The sequence below is a fragment of the Podarcis erhardii genome, assembly GCF_964252035.2.
Source record: "Podarcis erhardii genome assembly, chromosome: 4".
NCBI classification, from domain to species: domain Eukaryota; kingdom Metazoa; phylum Chordata; class Lepidosauria; order Squamata; family Lacertidae; genus Podarcis; species Podarcis erhardii.
In genome coordinates this window covers 96,187,088-96,212,938 of record NC_138508.1, presented here as the reverse complement: position 1 = coordinate 96,212,938, position 25,851 = coordinate 96,187,088, and the positions used below count along the sequence as shown (strand labels likewise).

At 40.6% G+C, this 25,851-nt stretch overlaps 1 protein-coding gene across 4 annotated transcripts in view; it reads left to right on the top strand.

The window, feature by feature from the left end:
- The window catches only part of UGGT2 (UDP-glucose glycoprotein glucosyltransferase 2), a 79,176-nt gene that overhangs the window by 49,450 nt on the left and 3,875 nt on the right, over positions 1 to 25,851 (top strand). For 3 of the 4 annotated variants that reach the window (XR_014155544.1, XM_081857978.1, XM_081857979.1), the window contains 20 exons: positions 1,514 to 1,637; positions 1,727 to 1,825; positions 4,120 to 4,214; positions 6,044 to 6,250; positions 6,488 to 6,619; positions 8,115 to 8,242; positions 8,511 to 8,606; positions 9,659 to 9,764; positions 10,485 to 10,564; positions 11,722 to 11,911; positions 13,478 to 13,636; positions 14,758 to 14,843; positions 19,753 to 19,837; positions 20,192 to 20,271; positions 21,188 to 21,286; positions 21,573 to 21,657; positions 23,691 to 23,873; positions 24,678 to 24,838; positions 25,105 to 25,219; positions 25,441 to 25,557. Coding sequence is in view for 3 of the 4 variants with exons in the window: in XM_081857978.1 (XP_081714104.1) it covers positions 1,514 to 1,637; positions 1,727 to 1,825; positions 4,120 to 4,214; positions 6,044 to 6,250; positions 6,488 to 6,619; positions 8,115 to 8,242; positions 8,511 to 8,606; positions 9,659 to 9,764; positions 10,485 to 10,564; positions 11,722 to 11,911; positions 13,478 to 13,636; positions 14,758 to 14,843; positions 19,753 to 19,837; positions 20,192 to 20,271; positions 21,188 to 21,286; positions 21,573 to 21,657; positions 23,691 to 23,873; positions 24,678 to 24,838; positions 25,105 to 25,219; positions 25,441 to 25,557 (2,427 nt within the window). In the remaining variant the exon portion in view is untranslated. Of the gene's footprint in view, positions 1 to 1,513; positions 1,638 to 1,726; positions 1,826 to 4,119; positions 4,215 to 6,043; positions 6,251 to 6,487; positions 6,620 to 8,114; positions 8,243 to 8,510; positions 8,607 to 9,658; positions 9,765 to 10,484; positions 10,565 to 11,721; positions 11,912 to 13,477; positions 13,637 to 14,757; positions 14,844 to 19,752; positions 19,838 to 20,191; positions 20,272 to 21,187; positions 21,287 to 21,572; positions 21,658 to 23,690; positions 23,874 to 24,677; positions 24,839 to 25,104; positions 25,220 to 25,440; positions 25,558 to 25,851 lie in introns of those variants that run through there. The other variant, XM_081857980.1, reaches the window with a different exon arrangement.

Genomic DNA, 25,851 nt, shown 5'->3' with positions numbered 1-25,851 from the left:
GGAAATGTCTGTGTGTGTTATGGAGTGAATGCCTGCGGGTGGCAGGGGGGATCTGCTGCAGTCGTGAGCAGAGGATCCATGGTTCCCCTTCCTTCCCTCCTTCGTGGTTACAAAGCATGGATCCACATGGATCCTCAGGATTTTTGCATTGGGCTACTCCAAACTTACTGTCAGATCACATGTCTGTGGCCACAGCATGAACCACAAAAATCATATATCCACTATTTCGTTTAGAATATATATTTTTTTGTTTTCCTCCTCTAAAAACTACGTGCGTGTTATGGTCTGGTGCGTGTTATAGAGCGAAAAAATACGGTATATAAGCAGGTGTGTTCTAACACTCTTCTTCGTAGATGGCATTCTTCCCTGAAGAGAGAAGAAATTGCTCCACCATCTTCTGATCATTTTGTACTGATTTCAGACAACCTTATTACCAACACCAGGGGTTGACCCACTTGACTCAATTGTTAGTCCAGAATATGATGATGGAGACTGGGTTGACGGGTCTCAAGTTAAAGATTGAGGGGTCTCAAGTTTCACATCACCTCTTTTATAACTCCCTCTATATGCCACTGCTATTCACAACTCTGGCAGCTCTTCCTCAATAGCCCTTCTGCAGAGCCAACCCAATGCCACTTAAGGGAGAAGGAGTGCTGATTGAACCCAAAGCCATTCTAGCCTCTGTTCCATTTTTTAAAAATAACAGGATTCACCTTCATTATAAAAAAAGATATCTTGGGCTAACGAGTATTATAGTCTAGAGCCTGAATTTATGGACTCTTGGAAGCTTCCAGCAGCTGACACTCCAGGCTCTAGTCTCCAAATTTCTCCCCCACAAAGATGGGGATGCTCAACTGAAAAACGCCACTGAGGGGAGGATTTCACCTTACACAGCATCCTGTAGAAGGTCATCAGGACTTCTCAGTTTTGAAATTCACTCCCTGCCCCCTTAGGAAGAAGAAGGTGGCTTTGGACTTGATATCCCGCCTTTCACTCCCCTTAAGGAGTCTCAAAGCGGCAAACAAATCTCCTTGCCCTTTCTCCCCCACAACAAACACTCTGTGAGGTGAGTGAGGCTGAGAGACTTCAGAGAAGTGTGACTAGCCCAAGGTCACCCAGCAGCTGCATGTGGAGGAGCGGGGAAGCAAACCCGGTTCACCAGATTACGAGTCTACCGTTCTTAACCACTACACCATGCTGGCTAGGTGTCCTACATTTTTCATGCACTGGTAGCTCTTTTATTTAGCTCATTTTTTTTATCAAGATAGTATGCATTTCCCCTCTCCTTTTTAGTGTTGGTATAAAATTCCAGTAAAATTGGTGAATATGCAAACTGGATTATGGGAGCTGCCTACTTCTGGCAAGTTCTCTTCCTGCCTTTGACCACAAGTTTGAGCTGTTACCCGCCCCAATGACCTTTTACAGGCACTGGTACTTTTCAAATAGGTACCAATAGAACGATCTAAAGTTATTGAGTGGTGCGGAAACTGAACTGCTGTTGTTTTCCTTTCAGGGCGTGCTGAATGACCATACAAATGCAGTAGACTTCATCATGGAGCAACAGAATGTAGTTTCACATATACATGACAAGATTCTTGATCCTCAAAGAAGATATTTGAACTTTGCATCCCCATCAGGTAAACCCAAGTACTGCTTCTTTTCTTTCTGTCAGCCCTAAGTTTGATTTCATATTTGATATTAACAAGCCATGTTTTAATTTTTGCAGTGCCTATAGATACAAACGATTTCTCAACTTTTTCCTTCTTGGACTCTCAAGATAAGACTTTTGTTATTTCAGAAAACATGAAGTATGTTACAAGGAAAGGTACATTTTGTTTTTGTTTAACTGTTGTTATGAAACATTCATAGAGCAATGTCTGATGCAAGCTGAATGGTTTACCAAGATTAGTTATAACATTGTATTGTTGCTTTAAGCTACATAAAAAACCCTCAAATATACATTCAATATACCGTATTTTTTGCTCTATAAGACTCACTTTTTCCTTCCTAAAAAGTAAGGGGAAATGTGTGTGCGTCTTATGGAGCGAATGCAGGCTGCGCAGCTATCCCAGAAGCCAGAACAGCAAGAGGGATCGCTGCTTTCACTGTGCAGCGATCCCTCTTGTTGTTCTGGCTTCAGAAATTCAGAAAGTTTTTTTTTCTTGCTTTCCTCCTCCAAAAACTAGGTGCGTCTTATGGTCTGGTGCATCTTATAGAGTAAAAAATATGGTAATTTGATTCAATATAATTCAAATATAAGAAGATCCTTAAATGTAACTTAAATATAACAAGATCCAAATTTGGGACAAGTACTCTTAGGTAAAAGAACCCCAGCAGAGATTTAAAACCACAAAATACGCAGCAAAGTAAAGCGTGGAAATATAGCCTGTTAGACCTTTAAAATATGCCCCTCCAAGTGAGTTCCAAAATGTTCCCTTAAAATTTTCTTTCCAAAGTTTTCCTCTTTCCCCTAGCATAAGAAAAGGCCACATGTTTGGTAAGTTTAAAAAATGGTTTACTTACAACTCTCCAAAGGTCAGATTCATGTGCTTCACATTTATTGAATAAATGGAAAATAATTGTGTACAGCTGAAAACGCTGGCAGCATTAAGATAAATTCAACAGTGTAAATAAGTTTTGTTGGATGTAATAATGGAAAGCCAATTGGTATAGTTTTTGTGAAATATGCAGGGATATAAGATGTGTAAAATGAACCATGAAAAGAGAAGAAGGGAGTCATTGATATCTTAAGTATGTAAAGTGTTTATCTGAAATTGTAAAACAGAAAATTTCATTAAAAAAGAAAAGATTCACATGCTTCAGAAAAGTTTTACAGGCAGTAAAACTTAGCTTAGTTACAAAATGGTGAAAGTTCCTAAATTCTTAGTATAAAAACTCAAGAGTTGCTTGTGAGAGCCATGTGCTTGGGCTGGAGCAACCACCTCAAACCTCTTCAAGTGCTGAGCTTCTCAAGTAGACTGGGAAGAACAAAGGCTTGATTACCTAGTTTCTACAAAGGTGAGGGGAAGTGGACCTAGCTAAGCCTGGCAGGACTGCTTACTCTATGGTATTAACCTCTTCATGCATTGATTAGACTTAAGCATGTTAGTTATATGCGACTGGTTATCCCACACATGGGGCATCTGTTAATGTCATATCAGCCACATTCTGTTCCAATGTGTGCAATTGATTGTGAACACGGATTCAACAACTGGTTCTTAAATTGGCTTAGTCGAAATACAACATTCCCAGTCAGTGACAATGGCTACTTCAGTTGGCGTGCTGTGCACTTAGTAAGGAGATGTCGGCTGCACAATACTTCCCCCTCCTCTTGCATGGCATTCCTCCCTTTGTAGAGCTAATCGTAGTTCGGCATTATATTTGTGCCAGGAATAAGACTTAAGTACATAAGCCTTCTGCAGTCGTTTCTCCCTCCTGTCGTGCAATGGGGAGAGTGGGGCCGTGCTCAATGGCCGTTCTGGTGAATCCCCTGCCAGACCTACTTCCTGCCAACTGCACTTTGGGGCTGACGTTTGGTGCGTGCACCAGCTCTAAAGATGATTTAGAATCGTTGAATCATGCGAGGGGTCTACGCTTGTAGACTAGGCTATCTGATTCAGACATTCAGGCAAGGGGTGGGTCCAGTAGGGGCAGCGTCCTGCCCTCTCCTTGCTGCTTCAGTCATATGTCACATTATTGTAAGAACATGGGGTGAGTGGTGCTGCCCCAAACACTTACTAGCATATTTTAAAATAGCTCTGTACAGTGGTACCTCGGGCTACAGACGCTTCAGGTTACGGACACTTCAGGTTACAGACTCTGCTAACCCAGAAATAGTACCTCAGGTTAAGAACTTTGCTTCAGGATGAGAACAGAAATCGCACGGTGACAGTGGGAGGCCCCATTAGCTAAAGTCGTACCTCAGGTTAAGAACAGTTTCAGGTTAAGAACGGACCTATGGAACGAATTAAGTTCTTAACCCGAGGTACCACTGTATACAGCAATCCATACTTCTGTCAGTGCACTCTTCTTCATGCACTTCCCTTTTTATTTATTTTTTTAATGTTGAAAAGTGAAAATGTTCGATCTGGGTTCTTTCCCTCCCTTTTCTTTTTTTAGATGAAGATGTAGTATACCCAGGCACCATATGGATCGTTGCTGATTTTGATAACCCAGATGGGAGGCAACTGCTTTCAAATGCCCTGAAATACCTGGTCAGTGCCGTAAAATTCCTGTCTCCGCATAGTACGAGTGCAGCCGGGTAATCTCTCTCAGTAAGGCTCTGAAGGAGGATAGTGATGGAAACACAAATAACGGCAACAGTATTTGATCACTATGGAATGGTCTCACTAACCTAATATCTTATCGCCTTTCCATAAAATAAAATAAAAAGTTTTAAGGAAATAGGCAAGCTTAGCTACTGAACAATTCTCAAAGCTGGCAAGGAATTGGACTGAAAAAGCCAAAGAGAGTTGGAAGAAATAGGCCAGATGAAAGATGCTGACTTCTTTTGACATCTCTGTATTATATGTAATGGTAGAAGCTCATTATACACATGCAGTTTACTATGTCAGCACCCAAACCCTTCATTTAGCAAGAGTGTATCTAATAAGGAAGGAAGGAAGGAAATGATTATGGGAATGATCCAATCTCCATACTGAGCAGTGCATGCCCATTTCTGCATTTGGGATGAACCGAATGGTTGCCTAAATAAATTTTAAAGTATCTGACACTTCCAGAGTAAATAACTGTCATATAAATCTGGTTTTACTGTGCCAAACTGATATTTTCCTGGACTTTCATAATGTTCAGGAAAACAGCCATTGCAGCCTCCTGCTCTAAAAGATAAGCTGGCATCTTTTGAGTTGGATCCAAACTAAGGAAGTGTGCTTTAGTCACATTTGTCTTTGTTGGCTTGATTGTTCAAAGTATACCACCTTTTATATGCTATATAAGAATTCAGGTCAGTGTATTCTGCTCTGGTCAGACCTCACCTGGAGTAATTAATATTTCACCCAGCAGAGCTTTACTGCTACTTTACTGCTACTTAAGGCAGATAAGCGTAATGGTCACAAATCCAATACATTCAGGATTCGCACTGTACTTAAGAAATCCAGTTGCATCAGACTTAACTTAAACTTACAATAACTTACAATAAGACTAAAACCTTAACACTAAGCATACTATATACAGAACACTACACCAGAAGGAAAGAGAGATAGAAAGTGAAACTCGGGTTCCTTCTGGCCCTAATATAGTCAGTATGACCTTGACAGAAAGAGAAAACGGAACCAATTTAAGCCCGCTGTACTCAACTTCTCTGAAGGATTAACCCAAACATCATGAACCTTCTGCTTGTTTCTAGGCAGAATAGAAACTTAGGTGTCAGGTAGAAACTTCCAGCTTGCACCAGTTTCTCTCACACACAGAAGCTTCCATAACCCTCTTGAATTAATTAAAATAGGAAAGATCTCTACACTTTCTATACCAAGAAATGCAAACTGAGAGGGAGGCGGGACTATAACATTTATGCCCTGCTCGTAAACTTCCTAGAAACTTGTTGTTGGTTGAGATTAGATTGCTAGACTACATGGAGCCTTGGTTTGATTCCATAGGCTTATAATGCCGTTCTCAGAAAAGAAGAGCCAATTCACACTTCATCAGCAAGCCTGTTTATTGCGTGTACACCATTGTTTGCAGTGACAAACACAACAAAGTGTAAAAGGGAGCTTATTCGGCATATATGGGGAGCCACAGCCAATTGCTCTCATTTTTTCAAAGCATCTCCCCATCAGCCTTACCTGCTTTGAAAACACGAGAGTTGATAACAAGGAAAGGAGAGGCAAGGGTACTGAAGGATGAATGTGTTTAGGCTTCACTCCAGTTGCAGATGCAGACTGACAGGCTTATCAAAAGGCTTCATAGGAAAAGTGGGTTATGAGAAGGGATTTGAAGGAAGAGAGAGAGTTGGTGGTCTGGGAGGGACTTGCAGGCATTAACTGTAATAATAAGTAAACATGTAACCTCTATCTGTGTCTTACAGAAAACTAGCAGTCATGTACAGCTTGGGGTTGTGCATAATCCTGCATCGAAAATAACTGAAGATAACACTGTCATTGCAAGGGCAATCTTGGCAGCTTTTCTAACGCAGAAAAACGCTAGTCTGAAAAACTTTCTCGGTCGGATTCTAAAAGAGGACACGGCAAGATCTCTCGCTACGGGAACTAAAATCAAGACACTTCTTGTTCCGGTTAGTAGTTTTATACTCCCTTTACTCTTTTTGCATTTGCTGAACGTACAAGACAGCGAAGTAATTTTAAAGGAGGGCCCTCCTCATTTGGTGCTGTTGCACTGTGAATTCAAGGAGAAACTGATTTAAGTGTTTGGAAGTGCTATTGCCAGGCTGGATTTGACACCCAGTCTCTCTTTGGGGGAGATGTTTTAGCTTATCTGACCTGGGAGACACCTTGTTACTTTTCTGTTCTAGGGCATGAATAACGATGCGTTTGAGAAGAAGTACAACACGATAGGCGTCGATGTGATTCAGGCTCACCAGATATTTTGTCGGGAGGTTCTTAAGCTGCTTCCTGGACAAATGGCTGTTGTTAGTAATGGCAGGGTAAGTAAACAAGTAAACTCGTTTGTAAGACTGACTTCACTTAGCTTATTGAGAAAGCCCAGCTCTTGCTCTTTTTTCATCTCACTGGCAACTTCTTATCCACCATTCCAAACCAGCAGTAGGGAACCTCTGGTTGTGGGCCTCATTTGGCACAGAAGGGTCCTAGTTTTACCTGCAAGGTCCGAATCTTCCCCAAACCAGGCCCATATGCCCTACACCTGATGTCATGTATAAGGGTTTGCAGGAAGGTATAGATCTGGCTCCTTTCTGTAAGCAGACACTGCTGAACGGCTGATGATTGGTGTCTGCAAACCTCTGAGCCTTTACTCACAGTGTTTCATTTCAAATAACCCAAAGGACAGCATTTCTCCTTGTGTCCCAGTTGCATTATTGAAACGTCCTGCAGGGGTTGAGTGAGGTCAGGATTCAGGCTGCTGGCTGGATCCATTTCCCCACCCAAACACATTATACTTGGGCTTGGGGTCCTATTTATTTTTATTTATTTATTGAATTTCTATACCGCCCTATACCCAGAGGTCTCAGGGCAGTTCACAGAACAAGGTCAACATAAAAACCACAATATATGTAATCAAAATGAAAACAACAACCCAATAACACCCCCCCCCACCAAAAAGAGCCACATTTTAAAAAGGCATAGGATGTCAGTCAGATCAACCAAAGGCCTGGTTAAAAAGGAACAATTTTGCCTGGTGCCTGAAGATGTATAATGAAGGCGCCAGGTGAACTTCTCTGGGGAGAGCACTGCACAGACAGGGAGCCACTGCAGAGATGGCCCATTCTCGTGTTCCCACCCTCTGGACCTCTCGAGGAGGAGGCACACAAAGAAGGGCCTGAATGGGTCTTCACCACTCCAGCTAAGCCCTTCATCTGAATGAGTCTATCCGGTCTCAGCACCCAATGGTGTATAAAAAAGGGAAGCTGCTGGCACAGCACCATTTACTTCTGACTTCCTTGCCTCTTTGCAGGGAAGTGATACAATTGTATACTCACCTAGGATTCAGTAGGTCTAAGAAGGTGGTGACCTTCAGCAATCGTGTAATAAATGCAGCCACCGTCTACAGTGAGATTCTGAACCAGTTTCGTTGTCCAGAATGGAAATATTTCCATGCCTGAGTGTGGAGTGGGCCTGCACAGAGTATTGGTGAACCACCTAGCTGCCAAGGCAGCACTGTGTGCTCTTGCCTCTGGATCAGGGGATCCTACCCCATGGCTGATGATGCTACAGCACATTACACTAAAGGCCCTTCAAGGGGACAAGGGGGGAGAAGCACCAGTGCCAGCATCACTCTCGTTTTGTCATCCAAACACGATATGAAAGAGTGCATGCAAAATGCACAGAATATAACACGCAAGTACGTCGAGTTTCACTGGCAGCTAGGTTCATTCTAGGTGCAGATGCTGGTTTGAAGCCTTGAAAAGCAAAATGTAGCATTCCTCCCCCATCCCAACCAATGTCTTAATTTGTTTGTAACAGATAATAGGCCCTCTACGTGAAAATGAACTGACCGCAGAAGACTTTGACTTGTTGGAGCAAGTAACGCTAAGTAAGGCAACAGCGAAGGTCAAAGCCCTGGTCAAGGAAATGGGTGTTGGCGGTAAACGGTAATATTTCATTCAATTTTTTTTATATTAAAATATTTTTGTGGGGTTCTCTTGGATTGTAGCTAGAGCTTTCCTCGCTAGCCAAGGCAATGTGACTTTGGACGTTCACTCCTTTAGATCCAAATCAATTTGACAGTTTGCATTTGAGTTTTAATGTCTTTTGAAAGCCTTCAGAATGTTATGGTGACACTTCCTGGTATATATTTTAGGGGGTATATATAAATGATTGTTTGCCTTGAAGAAAAAAACATTTTCTTCTTTTCTTTAGCGGCAGTAATTTAGCAATGAAAGTGAGTGCGCTTCTTTCTTCCTTGCCTAAAAGTGATGTCCGCCGAGATATTGACTTTCTCAAAGAGAAGCACAGGTAAAAAGCCTCTAAATTGTTGCGTGTTAGTTTTTGCCACAGTGCATTCGTTGTTGTGAAATCTGTGTGATACGTAAGATGTTTCAATACTTAATGAAACGTTTTCTAGCACTTGATTTATTATGTGTACAGGCAATGAACAATCCACACATATACCCAAGAACAGAACTTGATCTAAAAACTTGCTATCTAAGACCATAGTTGATTTAATTGTTCAGAGCTGAAAATAAATGTTCTTGATGCTGCTTTTAGCATTCATTTATCTCTGCTGATCAGGCATGTGTGGATAGGCTCACATGGTCAAAATCACAAAGACAGTGTACAGGAATGGGAGGTATCAGCAGAGCCCTGAGGTTTGCAGAAGTAGATAAAAACTCCCCCCCCCCCCCGGCAAAAAAATAATCATCAGAGTCCATGAAATGCTGACTATTGGCAGGGGAATTGGATGAGAGGGGGAATGAAGGACAGGATCACAGACTACGTAAAACACTGAAACAGGAACACTTCAAGCTGAAACATTTTGTTGTGGGTTGCACTTGATGTATTTAATAAAGGTTCTGATAACACATCAGTCAGAACTCCTATGAAGCCGGGCTTTTAGAAATGGATAAACTGCTACATTCTGACATGCCTTAATGACTGGAGTTTGGGGGTTTTCTCTGTTGTTTTGTAATTATTAATTATGTCTGTGGCAACTGAGATTAAGTCCCTTTCTTTAGTTTGTCCCAAATTCTTCAGTTCGGAAACCTGTTTATATTGTGGTTCTGCTTTTAAGTCATATTCTATCACTTCAAGAAATACTTTAAAAGTCTTTTTTCCTGTGCTTTGTAATTGCTTGATGTAAACCTCCACTTGACACAATATTTTTCTCTGGAGGTAGTTCACGCCATCAGCTGTGTGTTATGAAGCAATGGGATATCTGTTGAACCAGAGCATGCTTTCTAAAAATACAAAAGGGTTATATTATAAAATTCCAGTGTATGCCCTCCCTACAAATCATACTTGCCCTTTTATATACCTTGCTCAACACTGGGTGTGTTTACTCCCCACAGTGTACTAAAGGTAGATCCAGAGCAGAAAAGCGAACCCTTCTTTGACGTTGTTGGCATTGTAGACCCGTTGTCGAGAGAAGCACAGAAGCTGTCACATTTACTGATTGTAAGATCATATTGATTTTTTGTATGCAATTCCAGCTTTGTGATTTAGTTAAGACCTGTGTAGAATGCTGGGGAGAGAGAGAGAGAGAGAACAAACCAGCTTGACCATGAAATTTACTGGGTAACTTTGGGCCACTTCTCTCTTTTAAGCTAACCTCCTTCAAAAGATGATTATGTATATATGTACGTTTCCGAGCACAATTCAGAGTGTTAGTGCTGACCTTTAAAGCCCTAAACGGCCTCGGTCCTGTATACCTGAAGGCGTGTCTCCACCCCCATCGTTCTGCCCGGACACTGAGGTCCAGCTCCAAGGGCCTTCTGGTGGTTCTCCCACTGCGAGGAGTGAGGTTACAGGGAACCAGGCTGAGGGCCTTCTTGGCAGTGGTGCCCACCCTGTGGAACGCCCTCCCATCAGATGTCAAGGAAATAAACAACTATCTGACTTTGAGAAGACATCTGAAGGCAGCCCTGTTTAGGGAAGTTTTTAATGTTTGATGTTTTATCATGTTTTAAATATTCTGTTGAGATCCACCCAGAGTGGCTGGGGAAACTTCTGTTGCACTTGGGTATGGTGTAAGAACTTGCAAACAAATAAATTTATATGTACAATGAAAGTGTCGGGAACTACGTTGTTGCCCCATGCAAATTGTTGTGCTTAATTCTGCATAGAGCAAAATCCCACACAAAACAATTTCGTTAAAACGAGAATTGTTTCTGTTAGTTCCTTGGTCAGGTTGTCAACATGAAACTGAGGCTGTTTATGAACTGTAGATTTAAGCTGTCAGAGGCGCCTTTGAAAAGGTAAGTAGCATGTGAAAGTTTATTAATGAAATGTGCCCCATAATATGGTTCCCACTTAGAAGTAGTTGCCTTGCCTAATGACTTTACTCATTAGGTGATGAGTATTCCACAATCTTCTGCTAGTCTCATTTACGTTTTCCCACTCTGCTGCCTCCCGATGGCAACTTTCCTTCTCTCCAAATCTTCCTTTCTTTCTATTTGGAATTACTGTGAGTAATTTTGCAAGTATTGCCACAAATACTTGATCTTCCAGTCCTTTCATGTACCCAGGCATTAACACCCACTTCCTGCTTCTCTGAATTCTTAAATAAATGTGCACATTGGTTGACTGCACTCTGTTAGAAACATGCTTAGCATAAATGCAGCAACTCGTCGCTTGGTGCTGGTGCTTATAAAACATTAGTGGGTATTAATGCAGAAAAATGGTCCTTTAAGCAAAGTATATCCTCATAGAAAGAGCGCTTATAATTGTAATCACTTTATAATTGGAATCGCTTATCGGAGCTCATCATATTACCATTTATTTATCATTTTTGCTGTATTTGCTTTCTGCCATGTAACCAACAGCCAGGAAGCCCTTTCCTTTTGCCAAAATAATTAGATCATTTGTTACAATATTATGAGTTTTCTGTGACTTGTATTTGCTTTCTCCCAGGCATAAAATGGGTTCTGGGCAGGAAAATTAATCATTGTGTGCCTCATGTTTTTGAAGGGCTTGTTCACTTGCCCTATATAATAGGGCTGTCGCATTCAGCTGGCTAATGCTTGCGTCCTGAGTTGCGTGTTCTGTTTTTCAAAGCGCTGGTAACACCGGCCGCGTTCTTGGCACGTGTTGACAGTGAAGAGAATGTGTTTGTTGAGGGCTCGGCTGGTAATTGTGGCACAGGAATCCGACCTGAGCTAGAAGAACTATAAAGCCTGTGGAAATTAAAAATAAAGAAAGGGTGCCAAAGATCTCCTACACTGTCTTGTCGCGTGTGGATTAGCTGCTTCAAAAATAGCAGCATTTGCGTGCTCGGCAGTGATGAATGTATAAAATAGGATCAGAGGATTCGAAGGTGTTTTTAAAAAGTTGTTATGCAAACTTTTCAGTTGCATCTTGCCCTTCCTTTCCTGCTCTTTTCCCTTTAATACTGACATTTGTATCCTTGCCGTAGTTTTTATCGTTTTGTTCTGGAGCCCGAACTTGTTTCAGGGGCTAGTGGTTCCTTTCCTCTTGCACCTGGAGCAAACTTCTTTGAAATGCCAGAATCCCCTCTCCTGACCCTCAACATGATAACTCCAGAAAGCTGGCTGGTTGAAGCGGTGAACAGTTCTTATGACCTTGATAACATTTATTTGAAAGACGTAAGTACGGTTTTCTAAACGTACATGTAAGAATTGCACAAATGCGTAATTGACAAATTAATAAAATAATAATAAAATTGCTCAAGAAAAATAACATGATAAATGTTTGCCCTGTTTCAGATACATTTAGTTACAATCAGATAGATAAATCAGGTAGATTTAGTGACAAAAGAAGTTTTTTGAATGTGTACTAAACATGTAACCAAGAAGGAGCGGAAGCCATAACTTGATGTGTGGATGTTTTTAAGTAGTGAATTGTTCTATTTTCAAACTTCTTTACAGCATACCTAAGGGTTTGCAGTTGCACTGTACAGTTGTACCTTGGGTTACATACACTTCAGGTTACATATGCTTCAGGTTACAGACTCCGCTAACCCATAAATATTATCTTGGGTTAAGAACTTTGCTTCAGGATGAGAAGTACTGTAGCTTCCTGATCCTAACTGTCTAGCCACTAATGGCTAACAAGCTTAGGTATTTGCAAATACTTGGACTAGCTTAGGGCCCCAAAATGAAAACGTGACAGGGGATTTTGGATTAATCACTTTTTAGGCAGGGTCCATTTAGGTCTAAAACAATAAAGCTAACGTTTTCTATCTGGGAACCCTGAAGAACCTGGAGTCAGCCCTGTTGTGCAATACATTTTTAATATATTTGGACGAAGAGTAGTAAATAAGGAAAGCTACCACTGAAATTTGCTGTGTTGGCATACAGTGCCAAAAAGCAGTAGAGGAATGGCCCTTAGCTCAGTAGTAGAAGATCCATAAAATGAAAGCAATAATCAATGTACTGTAGTATAAAATAAATAAGGCAGTATTGGATATGATAAAAATTAAAATTACACTTTTTTCTTACTTGCACTGATGATAGTCATTGTTTGGATGGGGGGCTTTTATCCATTTCCGCAGTCACATAATCATTCAACCAGTAGCTGAACCAGGTTGCACAGTCACAAAAACAAATTAACCAAAAAAGCCTCAAAAACAAAAACACAAAATAAATAGCAAAAACAAATGCACCAAACTTAATCCGTTCCTGAAGTCCATTTGACTTCTGAAATGTTCAGAAATCAAGGTGCAGCTTCTGATTGGTGCAGGCACCTCGGAAACAATAGCTGACAGCCGCATCAAATGTTCAGCTTCTGAAAAACGTTTGAAAACCAGAACACTTCGGGATTTTCAGCGTTTGGGAACCAAGGCATTTGAGAACCAAGGCACCACTGTATACGGCAGCACCCCATGTTCCTAGCTTCTTAAGAGAAGCAAACTTCCTAAAAGAAGCATGATGAATTCTGGGTAAAAAACTGAATGTCAGTTGAAATCGTAGCTGCTGCAAAATTAATTAATTCTTGGACAGCTGGGGGAAGGGACCCTTTCCCCCTCCTTCTGCCTTATTAGAAAGGACAGAGCTTAAATACAGTGGAAGCAAGGCTGAATCAGATCTAATCCCTTCAGTAAGACTGAGCCTTCTGCGCAGGTCCATAGCCAAAACGTTTGACTATCCGTATATGCCTCCCACTCTCTAATTTCTGGAACTCTAAACCAACAAAATTGTGCATTTTCACAGGTTGAGAGTGTTGTTTCAGCAGAGTATGAGCTGGAGTATTTGTTGCTTGAAGGACATTGTTTTGATGTAGCCACTAGACAGCCAACTCACGGACTGCAGTTCACTTTGGGAACTAGGAAAAATCCTGTTAAAGTTGATACCATTGTGATGGCCAATCTGGTAGGTTCTGGCTAAGCCTGGTGATGGAATACTTTATTTGACCAAATGCTTATTATTGCCTACCTAAACACAACTGGCCCATTATTATTTGATTCTTTTATTCTTTTGGGCCCAGAAATGATGGTTAATTATAATGGTACATATGGCTGTTTCAGACAAGCTGAAGATTTTGCTTCGGTTTTTGACTTACTACAGCTTAGTGTTGCATCTGAACACGAAAAGACTGCTCTTAATCTTAACTATGGTTTATTAAAACAAGCCAACTTCCTAACATGGTTATGTCATGTTTTTGTGAGCTATAGTTAAGTGTGACCACAGTTTAGGATATAGATCCTGCATTGCAGTGGGTCGCCCTTGGTGACCCTTCAAAATCTACAATTCTGTGATCCTATGACCCAACACCAAACCGTTTAATAAAAAATGGAATGGAAGCTTCTAATCTTCTATTTGTGGTTGCACCAACAGATTTTTTTTTTAAGGGGTCAAGGATTTCATGAACTTGAGGTTCCTACAGACTCATTTTACATGCAAATGCAGGGGCAATAGTAGAAAAATGCTGTTTTCAGTTCACTGTCCCATGATATTATGTAGGATGTGGTGCCATGAGTAGAATTTTCCCAGGGGTTCTAAGTCAGGCATGGCCAAACTTGGCCCTCCAGATGTTTTGGGACTACAATTCCCATCATCCCTGACCACTGGTCCTGTTAGCTAGGGATGATGGGAGTTGTAGTCCCAAAAACATCTGGAGGGCCAAGTTTGGCCATGCCTGTTCTAAGTGATCTTTACAGTTCTATTGTATAGCCACATCTATAAAGGGGCTATGAGTAATGTTAACACTGGTTTATTTAAAACAAGCCAGCTTGATCAACCATAGTTTGAAGTTGGCTTGTTTCAAAAACTATAACCACTGTTTGTCAGATTTAGACAATATGACTGGCTGCAACTAAAATAGAAGTGAGCTTCCAAACTCTGCTTCCTGGACTACACTTGGGGAGGATGAACAGGCAAATCTGGGGGCAGGCTAGGCTTTGTAGAACACAGCCACTGTTTACAAAGAAAGTGTTCTCCCCTCCTGCTTTCAAAGCAATATTTTCATTTTGTTTGGTTTTTTTCCTTTGTAGGGTTATTTTCAGTTGAAAGCAAATCCAGGTGCTTGGATTTTGAGACTACGTGAAGGAAGATCTGAAGAAATCTACCAAATATATAGGTAAGTCATAACATGAAATTTGCTAATGGTGTGGCAGTCGCTGGAATTGCTGCAGAGAAAAATTCAGGCATCAACACAACTCTGTTCATTCTACTGTTTGCAACAGCACAGTCTGACTAGGTGTTTTGCTCCTTGCATCTTCTGAAGGAATGATGTTCACCAAACTGTCCTGGTTCAAATAGAAGCCTTTGGAAGAATTCACATTCTTCTCACTTCATCTGAATTGGGAATTTGGCAGACTTAACAGTACAGTCCCAGGCTACAAGACTTAGGAATATTACATGATTACAGTGTCTTACTGCAAAAAGGTTTAAAATCACAGGAATAAAAATTCTGCAACGGGTATAAACAGGGAGTTTAACATAGTTAGCATCCTTGCTTTTTAAAATAAGGAAAGATAATTTCAGAAACGGGGTAAATTAAAAGAAACAAACATAACAGTGGGCTGGTTTCTGGATTCACTAAACGATCTATTATTTTGAAAAGAAATACATTGGTATTCAGGTTACTAACCTCCTCCTTGAAATTATTCTTTAAAAAAAAAAAAAGCTCCTTTGCTATTTAGACATTTACGGTGACACTATTCATGATGGTGATCATCGTTTTGAAGCAGCTGCACCTGTAAACCAGAATTTCTTATGCAGTGTAGCTATGGATGACGCCAGATCTAAATTTGGCATCTCTCAAGTGACAAGATTTCAGTCTAATTATTATGATTCATTTGCAGTTCAATCCAGTGCTTCTCTATTTATAGTGCTGTCAGGCACTGCAGGGCTTGGATCAGGAACCCTGCAGGTCAGAGACAGGTTTGCTACTGCCTGCACCATTTGGGCTGCTGAACTCCACAAATGCTGGTGATCTGGGAATATTTGACAAATGAAGCAGAACTCTTTCAAACAATGGCTTCAGCTGAGAGGGTCGATGGTTATCAAAGATTTCTGTGTTTGAGGGGGGATTGCAATAAAATTTAGAGATTAAAGTGCTCATTCTTTAAATTGATATCCCTGCATATGTAAATTTGTTCCTTATTATTGTCCTGGATCTTAGGCAAGTCAATTGGCACTTTTGTAAAAATAAAAATCAACAACTTTTGGGGTTTCCTGGTTTATACTTTGTGAAATATGGCAACCCTATTATTGTTGTTTAAATCTGATCCTGTCTATTGATAGCTTTTTATTATTTTGTACATTTGTACTAGAAGAGTAGGATAAAAATGCTCTAATAATGAAAGACGGTAAATATGTGTCTACTCAGAGGTAAGTTCCACTGTGTTCAATGGGTCTTACTTTCAGGTAATTGTATGAAGGATTGCTGGCTTAGAAAATAAAATAAAGCAATAAACTGGGGTTTCTGGAATCCAGATTCTGAGCAATTTATCTTAAAGCTGGGTAGGTTTCCTGAAATATGTGTTGATATTACATTAATCAAGAGACGTGGGTGGTGTTGTGTTTCATCTCTCACTTCAGCCCCAAGCTTTAATGGATTTTTAAAATAAGTGAACCTGCCATTGTTTAAAAGATGTTTAAAAATAAGCGAACCCTTTGACAGTGATGCTCTGTAATCAAGTAATGGTCCTTCCCAAAAGTAATGCAGCTCTCTTAAACTCAGTGTTATAAATGATTGAACGTTTAAAAAGTGGTAAGATTTTAGAAGGAGATACCATATTGTTGTTCTCAAATTGAAGGCTGTACAAATAATATGAATTCATGAATTAAATTCATGAGTGGGGGGCTATTTTTGTCTCCTTTTGTCACCACACCCGGGACCCAGCTGCAGCTGATGACATGGGTGTTTACCTTCAGTGCTGTTTGTCAAACTGATCATTTTGCACTGACATTTGACTACAAAATAAAAATGGGTGCTTAAACTGAAGGAACACCAGGATCTTAGGTCGTTTGGACATTTGAGTCCTTTTTATTCTCTCCCATTGCTGTCTGTGAGGCAAGGAGTCATTATGCCTAAAGGTTGTGGGGACTTCCATCTATTAGAGACCCAAGAACTACATCAAATATGTATTACAGGAATATAGGAAACAGATACAATAGAAAGAGCCACAACTTTGGCTTGTGCATTCCCTCCTATCCTTGTCATAGCCACAAGGAGGACTTTCCATTTTTACTTAACCACAGCTTGTTGCATTGTCTCAACAAAGAAATTATATTATTGATTGATTGAGTTTATATACCGTCCTATACCTGGAGGTCTCAGGGCAGTTCACAGGATAAAGTTAAAATTTAAAACCACAATATATATAATCAAAATAAAAACAACCCAATAACACACCCCAAAGAAATAAAAGACCACGTTCTAAAAGGGCATAGGATGTCAATCAGCTCAACCAAAGGCCTGGTTTAAAAGGAATGATTTTGCCTGGTGCCTAAAGATGTATAATGAAGGTGCCAGGCAAACTTCCCTGGGGAGAGCATTCCACAGGTGGGGAGCCACTGCAGAGAAGGCCCCGTTCTCGTGTTGCCACCCTAAAGACCTCTCAAAGAGGAGGCACATGAAGAAGGGCCTCAGAAGATGATCTCGGGGTCCGGGTAGATTAATATGGAAAGAGAGGGTTCTTGAGGTATTGCAATCCTGAGTCATTTAAGGCTTTATACGTCAAAACCAGCACTTTGAATTGGCCCTGGAAACTAATTGGTAGCCAGTGCAGTCAGACCAGGATCGGTGTAATATGCTCAGAGTGTTTTGCTCCGGTGAGCACCCTGGCCGCTGAATTCTGCACCAGCTAAAGTTTCTGAACGGTCTTCAGAGGCAGCCCTACATATAACGCATTGCAGTAATCTAACCTCGAGGTTACCAAAGCATAGACAACAGTAGTTTGGCCATCCCTGTCCAGATAGGGGTATAGCTGGGCAAATTGTAGTTAAGATTAACTATGTCTTGCGTGAAACAAGCCAACTACAAACCGTTAACACTGACCATAGTTCAGGGTTCAGAGAACACACTAAAATGTGGTTAATGAAAATGGCAAGTGAATAGTTATGAATTCTTCATCATAGCTGCACTGAATGAGTGTGTGAGCCCAGTGGTTTGCTGCAGCTTGTTCCTTCCATGCTGTCGCTAAATGTTTGGTGGACAACTTGTGACGCCCTGCCTAATTTCCTGTGGTTGTGCAAATCCTGGAGCCAGAAAAAGAAGTGGGGGAAATGGTAGGGGACAGCAAACAGACGGAGCAGTTGGAAAGAGAGGGTGGGAACCCTCAGCAAGTGACAAGGGCAATTTGTTCCCCGGCCCCCAGCAGCCTGCTGATCAGGGAGGAAAGGGGGAGGTGAGACTGCCCACTTTTGGTGTTAGCCCTGCCTACCAGTAGTGAACTGCTGCTGGCAGATGAGCCCATTGAGAACACAACCCTCAACAGAAAAAGAAAGTTTCCCACCCTTGTTCCAAGCAACAGTTTAGCATTATGTCTGAACACAGTCAATGCCTAAGGCAAAACTCCTTTGTTATTTTTGCTGTTGGATGCTGCATATGGTTTTTGTAATCTTATTATATTTATAGTATTGAAATGGGGGGGGGTTTGGAATGTTTTTGTTTTGCTATGTTGTTGTTGTTGTTGTTGTTGTTGTTGTTGTTTGAATTTATATACCGCCCTATACCTGGAGGTCTCAGGGTGGTTCACAGAACAAAATCAAAATATAAAACCACAAAATATATAATCAAAATTACAGTTTGTTACTATGCTATTGTTTTTGCTGTGTTATGAAATTGTTTTGTAGTGTTTGCTTGAAATGCATCCTGTTACTATGTTTTAAGCTACTTTGGATATGGTTGTGTGTGTGGGGGGGGGAAAGCCACATACAAATAAAATGAATGAATTCCAGATGCAGCGGTTAGGAATGGTTGTCTGTTCCTTTCCCTACAGAACTATAAATCTTGGTTTGGCAACTAAGCAAACTAGCCATACAGAACTATAAATCGTGGTTTGCAACTAAGCAAGCTAACCATATTGGAATATCTACATACTGGGAAGCAAATAAACAAAATGCTGTCTGTTTATGTTTATCCGGTCTGCAGCTTGTCTTGCTTCCTAAAACAGAGTGACGTTGGATACAATTGCCAATAGATTACAACCACAGGAGAAGTTGCCTTTATTGTAAGAAGTGTTTCTGGCTGTTAGTCAATGTCTTAAAGCTGGTTTTGACATCTTCTTTTGCGGTGTGTCTGTTGGTGATATTCTAGACATGCTTGCCTTAGGAAGAATCATTCTGAAGGGTTGCTGAGAAGGGCCCAGATATTTGCAAGAGATTACCAGATAGTTTTTGGCTTCTTTTCTAAGAATGCCTTAAGCGGAGTGGGGGCTCTACTGAGGCTGAATCAGTAAGTTGTCTTTTGTGCAAGAAGCCAGTCTTTTGCATGCAGAGATACTCGAGGGGAGAGATTGGTATTGGCAACTAGGCTTCAGAGACTTGGCAACAGGAGTTTTCCAAATAGCCACTTTTTGCTTTTCAGTGTGATTAGGATTATTCATTCAATGAAGGTACAACTGCATATTTTGCATTTAGAATTAGCTTTTAAAGACGCTGAGCCTGTAGCTTGTGGATAACTGATAGCTCAAGCATGGGTTTTCGTGCCAGGTGGCCTCCAGTAGATAGACTTTAGCTCTGGAACTCAGCTGTTGAGCATAATAGCACCGTATTGATTTATGCTTTGTTGAACCAACTTGCTTGCTAAATTGATATGACCTTCCTCCAAAATTTATCCTTCCGCCAGCAGCCTCTGCTGGAAGCATATAAATGTGGAAAACTTCCTAAATTAGTAAGCTGGTACAAACCATGCTGTGAACAGGCAGTTTTCATTCTCATCTGAGCAAAACATTCTACTTCTTTATGTTGTGATTAAAAAAGAAGTGGGTTTTTTTCTAATCTGAAGTTAAAATAACTTAACTTTTCCCTCCTCCTAGGCATGAAGGAACTGATTCTTCTGAAGTTTCAGAAGAGGTTGTTGTGGTACTAAATAGTTTCAGCAGCAAAATCATCAGAGTCCAGGTATGTATGCTAATAAAACCTTATCGGAACAATTTTATGTTTCATTTCTTTCTTTTCGTTGGCATGGAACAGTCGTACCTTGGAAGTTGAATGGAATCTGTTCCGGAAGTCCGTTTGACATCCAAAACATTTGGAAACCAAAGTGCGGCTTCTGATTGGCTGCACAAAGCTCCAATCAGAAGCCACGGAAGCCCCGTCAGACATCCAGGTTCTAAACCAGAACCGTCACTTCCAGGTTTGCAGCGTTCGGGAGCCAAAACATTCGAGAACTGGGCTGTTCGAAAAACAAAGTACAACTGTAATGGTGCCTGGTGGGTGCTGTCGGCTGACAACTCAATTTGTTCTCATGTGTAGGTGCAGAAAAAACCTGATGAAATTCATGAAAGCCTCTTGAGTGATGGGGCAGCGGAAGAAGAGGAAGATTTCATGATTAGGTAAACTGGCTTGTTTGCATTTGGGCAAACCAGCACATTTGATTTTCCTTTTTGGGGAATTGAAGGCTGATTACTTAGAAGAAACTGGGCCTTTCTCAATGAAGATGTTAAATATTATTTTATGTACAGCAGTGTAGTGTTGCATTTTGCAGTGCTGAAATTTACCATGATGGTCCCTGTAGCCATTCCTGCCCCCCGCCAGAAAAGTCCAGAAATACAGGCAGTTTCGTTCTTCAAAAGCAGCAATGCATAGTACAATATCAATTTTATTAGGAACAACTGATGCAGAAAGCTTCTTCACTGTGGACATTATTAGGGGCATTTATTACTCTATTTTTCAGGCTACCAGAACAAGTAGCAAAGATTTTTGAATGGGCAGAATGATAACACAGAGACATTAAAATGAGCACAGCAGCCAGAGTGTATTACTTTCAGCCAGACCAGGAAAGAAAGAACAGTTTTAAAATGTGAAAATTTAAAAAGAGAGCCAAGGTGCTAGAGGTGGTTACGATTGGGGCAGGAGAACGAGGCTCAAATTGCCACTTGGCCATGAACTTCACTGAGTGGCCTTGGGCAGTCACAACCTCTCAGCCTAACCTACCTCACATGGATTTTTTTGTGAGGGTACCTTGGAGGAAAGAAGGGATAAAAACATATTCAATAAAATTAAAAAGTCCTGGACAAATAATAAATTTCTTCACATGGTACTGAAAATACGTTAAATTCAGCAGCAGCCAGTCCTTCCCTGGTGATATTATTGCACGGTTTGGGCAACACAACCGAGAAGGGCCACGTCTTGGGGCAGTAAAACAATGTTCTGCAGATTTCTCTGGGCTCTTGTGCCTTCCTCCTTTTTCTTCTTCTTTTGTCTTGATGTTCACTTTTAAATGCCAGCTGAATAATGCTCTTTTTGAAGTTCTACAGGAGGGACTCAAAAAGCAGAAAACGAAAAGAAAATGGATATGTTAAATATCTTTTCTGTTGCTTCCGGCCATTTGTACGAACGGTTTTTAAGGTAACTGATTCTTTTCGTTGTTGTATTTTAGGATAGGATTGTGTTTTCCTCTATAGTTTAACTTTGAAAGTGGAGTGAAGTATTTAACATGGAGCTTTTGAGTGCTGGGGGCAGGTTGCATGAGCAGTATAAGCAAGACATGTGTAGTTTAAGAGGCTTGTTACTGGATTTTTTATTTCCAGTTGTAAAGATCTCAAATATAAAGTTACCTTCCGGCATCTCTGTGGCAATGTTTTGCTGTGCATATTCTAATATGTTAACTGATGAGATTTTTTTCCCTCTCCAGAATAATGATGCTCTCAGTTCTGCGCCACACCAAGACACCGGTTAAATTTTGGTTTCTGAAAAACTATCTGTCACCAACATTTAAAGTAAGCACACTTATCTCCCTGTTATGTTAAAAACTTTTGTGAGCCATGAAAATAATAGCAGACTCTTGTTAGCAGAAAGATGTCAGTATTTTGAGATCACAAATCAAAACTTATATAGAGTAACATCAGCATGCATTTTTCAACTTTAAAATGTGACCTTTGTCTAGAGAGAGACATTCGTCATCATTGTCTGTGCTTTCAATTCTGTCAGGTCAATTTGTAACTTTTAAAACTCTTTCTTGATTAAAATCCAGTTCTGAGCAGCTTTATTTCACAAAAGGTTTGGTAACTTGAAAGTGTCTCATTGCAGCTAATAAGATCTGGTTCTTCTATGATTCTTAACTATAGAGCAGGAAAGAATGGATCAGGGCCACTTACTACATAATAAGCCGATGCCTGAACTGCAGTTTAAGATTGAGCCGTGGGATCACAAATTTTCTCTTCGGTCACAGTTAAGGGGTACATCAACATCGTAGCTAAGTGCAGTTAACACTAGGCTTTTTTTTTTTTTTAAAAAAAGGTTTTGTGTATTTTTATTTTGTACTTTTCAAGTTTATGCATTTCACTAATTTTATACATTTCACTAATTTTACAATTATTCTGACATTTCAAAACTTCCTTCCCCCTCTTTCTGCAGTTCCGTAAATTTGTTTTTAATATCTTCTGCATATCCTAATTAACTTAATTTGCTCATTTATTCATCTCTTTTAAGTATATACTCTTATGAAACTGCAGGTTATTACAATAATCCTGCCAGTGTTTTTATCTGTTTATAATTTATCTGTATTCTTTTATATATATACAAAATGTTATCTTGATTTCTTCTTCTTCTGGTAAGTTTTGCCATTTCTGCATATTCCATAAGTTTTTGTAGCCATTCTTCCTTTGCTAGGACTTCTGCTTCTTTCCATTTTGGGGCAAGTAATATTCTTGCCACTGTAGTAGTATACATAAATAAATTTCTATACATTTAGGTAGGTCTGTCCCTCTAATTACCAAAAGAAAAGCTTCTGGGTTGTTGTTTTTTTGTTTTTTTTTACAAAGGTTATTTTAAACATCCTTTTCATTTCATTATATATAATTTCCCGAATACTAGGCATTTATCCTCCCCCCACATCCACCCCACCATACCACATATGCAGAAGTCAACCAGATAGACATCTGAATCTTATTTCAACAGTGGTGACAGGACAGTGTCTACTGCCACACCTGAGAGCAGCAGGTTAACTTAAGGGATGCTGGACAGCCACGCAGCACATCCTCTAACACCTTGTTCCCACCCATCAGCACCTGGACTGTACTAATATTAGGTCGAGCCCTTCAATGATTTAGAAAGAGAAGCAATTCCAGTTGAGAATAACGGTCTTGAAATCGGAGATTGACAACTGGCTGCCCACAGGCTAATTCTGCCCCACGCCCAATGTAGCTTTATCTCACATGCCCAAATGATCCTCAAGGTCTGGTTAGAAAAAGAAGATGCTTTTCCACTTCTAAATAAAAGAAGTGGTAAGACTTGATGTGAACCTTATTATATTGCCTGTGGAAAGACAAAATGTCATGTGTCAGACTGGTTCTTGAAAGGATATTTCAGGAAGCACATTAATTCTGCTCTGTCAATTTTTTGTTAATTTTTTCAAACATTTCTTACAATAATCTTCATGTCAAACAGTTGCATTGTTTCATAAACTGACTTTCCACCTGCAATTCCACAGTGTTTTTTTACTCAAACCTCACATCCAGGCAAATCTGAGGTCATGTGTACCATACTTGGGAAGCATGTACTGTTAGGAGATTGCCAAGTTTATCCCAAGATGTTGACCATCTGAATGGGGGTTGGATTGTTCTCTGACTGGTGTTTGGGATGGAATGGCTGCTAAGAAGTAGGCCATCCTTGATTTAGACATCCCCAGAGAAAATGTGAAGCTGGGAATTGTATTGGAAGTAGTGCTTGCCTCAAGTTTCCCATGTGACCTTGACAAGTTTCCTTGGCAACAGCGTGTGTGCAACTTTCTTTCTGTCTTTTTATCTTGTAGAAAGTTATCCCTTACATGGCAAACAAATACGGATTCCAGTATGAACTTGTGCAGTACAAATGGCCCCACTGGCTTCATCAACAGGCAGAAAAGCAAAGAATCATCTGGGGTTACAAAATTCTTTTTCTGGATGTTCTCTTCCCGTTGGCTGTGGACAAAATAATATTTGTTGATGCTGATCAGGTAAAAAAGTCCAGTTTTTAAGGAAGTACAGTATGCATCTAAGACTGTTCTTGTATGCATTGGTTCAGCATGTCCCTGATATGCCTGAATGTTGTGCTTTAGGCCAGAACTGCAGTTTCGCTTGGTTAAAGTTTAACCCTAGATTGTACCATTTTAGTTCATTGAGTGGGCACCTTTGAATGCTCCCTTTGATGCACATCCAGAACTAGCACATCCCGGAGAGGATTCCGAAACGTAATCCTTCTCCTGGATGAGGTTTTGTGGATGAGCTTTTGAAAGTGCTACCCCCACATGAGTATTGGAGTTCAGGTAAAATCTTTCCCATGTTACATTGTTGATTGTGGGTTCCCAGTTCTGTACACTTGGCTGGGAAGTCATTGCTATCAAGGACATAGCATTCGTGACACCATTTCTGATGAAGAGGTCTGCTTGTAATGTTTTCACCCCAAGTAGGTGTTGGCATTGCTAGGGTCATGCTAGACATTCTCTTTCAACTGGGAGCTGGGATGGAACTGCATTCCATAATGGCTTTGATTCCTGTTACCTGTGCCAGAGATGTGTGTTCAACGTATGGAGTATGGTAGTTCAATTCTCAGTGATGTGCTGATGTTATGGGTGAAGAAAGCTTTGAAACACGTAAAAAGCCAACTTCTCTTTTCCCCCTCCCAGTTATCCCAGCTGGCCTCCTTCCTCGCTTTGCTCTTTCCCAGCACTCTGCTTCCAAACTTTAATTGGCCATGCATTCCATGACATCATATAGAGTGCAGGCGTTACACCATCCTCTCTCTTTCTCCTACTGTTTAGATCGTAAGAAGCGACTTGAAAGAACTCCGAGATATAGATTTGAAAGGAGCACCCTATGGCTATACTCCCTTCTGTGATAGCCGTCCAGAAATGGATGGCTACCGTTTCTGGAAGTCAGGCTATTGGGCTTCACATCTTGGAAAAAGGAAGTACCACATTAGGTAGGAGAACTAAACAACCCAATCTCTCTTCTCTGCACCCTCCTTTTTACTGTATGTAGAAATTAGTTAAAACATTTTTTATGCCAAAGTTCTCTATTGAATATTTCACTAAGCAGGATGTCCTGAAGTACATATAGACAAAGCATGGAACCTCTATGGGTTCTTTTTATGTGTTGAGACCTTATTCTGGCGTCATGTTTACCCTTCTTTTGGATACAAAGAAATGTGACCTTAATTCATTGCTCTGAAACTTGTCGTTTTTATAGTGCTTTGTATGTTGTGGATCTGAAGAGGTTCCGGAAGATTGCTGCAGGAGACAGGCTTAGAGGTCAATACCAAGCCCTTAGTAAGGATCCAGGCAGTTTATCCAACCTAGACCAGGTATGCTGCAACCAGTGGTGTATGTATGTCACAAAACTATTGTCTTGCTTGCTCTTGCTACAGTGACAGCAGCACAGTCAAGGAAAGAAAACACACCCCATTGTTTTTAGCATGGCCTAGTGCTCTTTAGCTACTGTGTGTAACATTTTACTATTCACAATATTCAGCTTGTATCTTGGAACTGCAGCAGCAATGTTAACTGGTGACGTTTTTTTTTTCAGGATCTTCCAAATAACATGATTCATCAGGTGTCCATTAAATCTCTTCCTCAAGAGTGGCTGTGGTGTGAAACTTGGTGCAGCGATGAATCCAAGAAAAAGGCTAAAACCATTGATCTGGTGAGCTACTTTATAATAATTCCCCTCTCCCCCAATACACATTCATAGTGAACATTTTATCCATCCTAAAGGAGAATACTGTTGCATGGGGTCTTGAAGGCAGTCCTGCTGTAAACTGTTGCATAATGAGGCATTTCTTCAATCCACACTGCAATCCACCCTATGGTAATGTCAGGAGGTACTGAGCACATGTACTCATTCCATGCCCTTCCTCCATTGGTGCTGTGGTCTAAACCACTGAGCCTCTTGGGCTTGCCCATCGGAAGGTCAGTGGTTTGAATTCCCACGACAGAG